This window comes from Zerene cesonia, chromosome 15 (genome assembly GCF_012273895.1).
Source record: "Zerene cesonia ecotype Mississippi chromosome 15, Zerene_cesonia_1.1, whole genome shotgun sequence".
In the NCBI taxonomy this organism is placed as follows: Eukaryota; Metazoa; Arthropoda; class Insecta; order Lepidoptera; family Pieridae; genus Zerene; species Zerene cesonia.
Genome location: NC_052116.1, coordinates 9446090 through 9450585, shown reverse-complemented (window position 1 = coordinate 9450585; position 4496 = coordinate 9446090). Strand labels below are relative to the sequence as shown.

The window sequence follows — 4496 nt, the reverse complement described above, 5'->3', positions numbered from 1 at the left end:
TCACACACGCCACGTTACACACAACACGTTAATACATGTCACGTTACATATATGACGCTGAATATGCCAATTACACATGGCACGTTTATTTTATTCCTATAAAAAATTAAATGTATTAGCACATTTTAAGTTATTTTTTATTCTTCTTTTTCATACAATATCTGAAATAATACAATAATAATGCTTTACAGTAATTAATCCCACACTACTCGATTTGAAATAAGTATGCCAAAACTCTATATTCCAGCATCCACGAGACGAACCTCAAGAAGCAGGGCCTGCTGCCGCTCACGTTCGCGAACCCGGCCGACTACGACAAGATCCAGCCCACCGACAAGATCTCGCTCTTGGGGCTCAGCGGCCTCGCGCCCGGCAAGGTGCGGCTCGCTCTCTCTCATACTTAAAAAATACATTACATTTTTTTTAAATGAGCGTTTGAAGAATAGAATACGTAATTTAAAGAATATATATTTGGATATATGTATTTCAAAGCATAACTGCTATTATGTACAAATTGCCCATTTAACAGTCCAGAGATCGTAAGTTATTCGATATTTAAACGATATGTGTGGAAACCAAATTCGTATTCACGGTGGAATAATCTAAATTAATATGTATTTGGTCTATTCTCAGCCTGTTGACTGCGAGATCAAGCACAAGGACGGCAGCACGGAGCGCATCAAGCTGAACCACTCACTGAACGAACAGCAGATCTCGTGGTTCCGCGCGGGCTCCGCCCTCAACAGGATGAAGGAGCTCGCCGCCAAGTGAGATGCGCCCCTCGCCCTTCGCCCCACGAGAATCAACTTGTAGGCAGCAATTTAGGTTATGAAAATCGCCTTCACTTCGAATTTCAAATCTGTCACTTTTGCCGCGAAATTAAACGTCAAACTTAGACAATACAGATAATTAAAAGTTATTCTAGTTTTAAAGTGATATGATATCGTTGAAATTGTTACCGATTTTAGTACAATTTTTCTATGGTAGTGCATTTTTAAATATTGTCGCGGCGTCTGAATCTTACTTAGAGTTGTAGAGTCATAGATGCGTATAGTGTTAAGTTCGAACGTTTCTTCGATGTATTATTATAAATCAGTAATTATGTAAGCGAAGTTATTTTATTTATGTACATAATTATTAAAAAAATAAAATACGTACGTAATATGGTTGTTATTATTTTTGTCATCCCTGTATTTCAAATTAATAAAATTAAGAAATATATTTATAAATCATCGAATGTTAAATCCTGTGATTAAATCTGTGACTGTAAATTGCTCTAAACACAACGACTGGAAACTAAAAGTTATATATCTCATTTGTTTGGTAATCAGCTCATTGTTTTAAAAGCGTTTTCTTAACATTTTTACAGTGGCATTATTGCATGGATTTGATACTGTCTGAACGATCATGTCTTATTATTCTGCGTAGCAGACCAGCATGTATTAAAACCATTATATTTCTGTTGCAAGAGCCAAGTTATTTCAATAATTTAAATACTTGTGGCTCAATGGAAGATCTCTATAAAATATTTGCGAACGCAGTCAAATTGTATTACGCAGCAGAACAACATGATTTGCTACTGCTATGTAGTTCTTAAAATAATATACAACCCATTTCCCAAACAACAATGTCTGATTTAGAATATCGATTTATTCCATAACTGCAAGCGTTCGTAAATTGACGCACCGTTTCTAAACGGCGAAACTACGGTTTGCCTGCGACACATTGTACTCACTACTCAGTGATATGCATGTTTCACGTGCATTGAACAAGTTTTATCCCCTATAGGGGGTGTATAGCTTACAAAAGGATGAACCTTATTTCATGTGGCTTTTTTATTATAAAGTCAGTTTGCTTGCGGTGATTCTTAAATGACAATAAAAAATAGGTCGGGGGGTTTTAAATGTGTTTACTTGTGATTATCTGTCACAGATAACAATACTAGTCTGATTTTTTTTTCTTGGACCTACAATGAAATGTGAATTACTTCCAAAAAAAAATCACCTTTTCCTCATATAAAATATGGACTATTTGTACTGCAAAATTACTAAGACATAGTATAAAAGTAAATACCATTTGTATTAAACTTATTGAAAATTATTTTTGCAATAAGTATTAAATTAGTGGTTACTACAAATAAGATTCGATTTTTTTTCAAAATATTTTATTTTTGGAATCAGTTGGAGCAATGTCAAAACTCCATCCAATTGCCTCACTCCATATTTGGAATGTAATAAATTTCTTTTTGTTAATAATTTACTGTTGGTCAAGGTATATAAAATACATTGACCATGATATAAAAAAAATAATCTGATTTAAGTAAGTAATGTCTAGCACTAGGCTGACAAAAATATGAATTGTGGAAATAAATTAAAACCAAGTTAGTGTAAAACTATATAATTAGCAACAGGTTATTCCTCATTATCCTCATTGTCGCTGTCAGCATTGATGTTGAAGTAGCGCAGCTCGTAAGAGTCTTGTGCGGAGGCAACTACTCTCAGCCAGTCACGCAGATTGTTCTTCTTAAGGTAGCGCTTTGTCAAGTATTTGAGGTACCTCTTTGAGAAGGGAATGTCTGAAATATAATATTTGTATGTTTAATTTCTTACGTATTAAGGTTACAACTAGCAGCTTGCCCCGGCTTCGCCCATGGTATAACCTATGTCATTCAGTGAAGTTGCGACTTTATAATGAATTTTTGAAACCGGTCCAGTAGTTTTTGAGTTTATCCTATACAAACAAAAATACAAATTCTTCCTCTTAATAATATTAGTGTAGATAGTGGCTATTAAATGGGGAAATTTTTAGTGTGAATTCATGAGAAAAATAATAAATAATGAAAGCTTAGTTAACTGGTTGGTAGATAAGCATACTTTTAATACATCTTCTTACTTGTGTCACAATGTTACCCAAACTCTTCTGAAATGGTTGTACCCATTCTCATGAAATTTTGTAAGCATGTCAAGTAGGTCTGAGAATTGACCATCTATTATTTTACCTCTAACTGATAAGAACAGCTTTTGCCAGGTGAGCTAATATTGTTATTCATTTTGATAATTGACACATAATTTCTAAGATGTTTACAAGCGTCTAGTAAGTACATCTATTGATATAAATATTAAGTAAATTGGATATCATATCTGATTTTGATTGAATTTACAGAATTGTAATCAGTTTTGTTTTGATTGTTTCTTATAAAAGACAATTTAGATAGAAAATTAAATAATCTAATACTAAACATACTTTAGACTACATGAACCAACACCAAACCCGAAAATGTTTAGTTGTTTGTGTGATGGTAACCATAATCATAGAATTAGGATTCTTATAGGTATATGTTCTAAATTGCTGGATTTTTTTATAAAATAGTATCCAGCATTTTCTTAATAACCTATTTGTAAAATAATCTAGATTGAAACAAAAACTGAACGTTTCAAGCTAAATTGAACAAATTTACATCTTTCACAATGTTGATTGACTCAACAATATAAATTCTAATTGACACAAACTAATCGACATGGATGGAAATGTAAATACTAACCTGCACTGATGGCTACTTTAGTCTTGTCGCGGGCGATGACAACGTGATTGCCTAGGTTATTTGTTTTACCTTCCACCTTTACACGTTCTTTCAAGTACTTTTCGAAGTTTGCTACATCAAGAATGCTGTCTTCAGCGGGGTGTGTGCAATCAATGGTAAACTTCAGGTTAATCTTTCTCCTCTGGCCCTTGCCACGGATTTTACCGCCTTTGACACCTTTTTTACCAGTTTTCTGGTGCAACTGAGCTTTTTTAGCTACTGGTTTCTTTGCTACTGCCATTGTGGCAACCTGGAACAGATTAATCTCTATTGTACACAATATCTACAGGGTTCAAATAACTATTTTTCACAAAATTCAACGAGTAACCTACAGAACACGTGTTACAGTCGCCGAAAAACCTGCAAAATGGCCGATTCCTACAGACAATATTTGTGACAGCGTCTAATTTTTTTTCTATACATTAACATTATAGATTAAATTTTCGTTCAAAGACTATAGAATCATATTTTAACCACATTACTAGATTGTTAGTTTTAGTTAAATTAAAAGTAATAATAATAAATCATAATTATTAATGTAACAATAATGATTAATAATTAATATCTATTCACATTATGTGTTAATTTATGGATGAAAAAAAGTTAATATTTTTAGAAGAAAATAGCTTATATAACTATAAAATCTATGTCTTTTAACTCGACAACAGTAAAATTTTTTAAAGTCGCATTTGAAATTTATAAAGTAAGTTGATTTGAGGTTTTGGAATACAACAAGGCAATAACATATTCCCGCCAAAAACATTTCATGTAAAATCTTTCTAAGCACATAAGGTTTGCCCTGTGTAAAAGATATCAGATCTTATATAGAGCCGAGCTTCTAAACCTAGACGGCCTAACTCTACCGACCCTAAACTTCATAAAATTTACATATCGACAAAAATGTATGGTTTCGCCG

General features: G+C 33.1%; 2 protein-coding genes across 2 annotated transcripts in view; one reads left to right on the top strand and one right to left on the bottom strand.

Annotated features, from left to right (window-relative positions):
• LOC119832153 (probable aconitate hydratase, mitochondrial) overlaps positions 1 to 1162 on the top strand; it is a 17129-nt gene extending 15967 nt beyond the window's left edge. The window contains exons 15-16 of the mRNA XM_038355763.1: positions 248 to 377; positions 634 to 1162. Coding sequence (XP_038211691.1) covers positions 248 to 377; positions 634 to 771 — 268 coding nt within the window. The 3' untranslated portion in view covers positions 772 to 1162. The remainder of the gene's footprint in view (positions 1 to 247; positions 378 to 633) is intronic.
• A 1219-nt stretch (positions 1163 to 2381) lies between these two features.
• LOC119832170 (60S ribosomal protein L22-like) lies at positions 2382 to 4040 on the bottom strand. Its single transcript, XM_038355781.1, has 3 exons — positions 3913 to 4040; positions 3542 to 3830; positions 2382 to 2575 (listed from the first exon to the last, which is right to left on the bottom strand). Exons 2-3 carry the CDS (start codon positions 3819 to 3821, stop codon positions 2412 to 2414), a joined length of 444 nt encoding a protein of 147 aa, XP_038211709.1. The 5' UTR covers positions 3822 to 3830; positions 3913 to 4040; the 3' UTR covers positions 2382 to 2411.
• Positions 4041 to 4496: the final 456 nt, after the last annotated feature.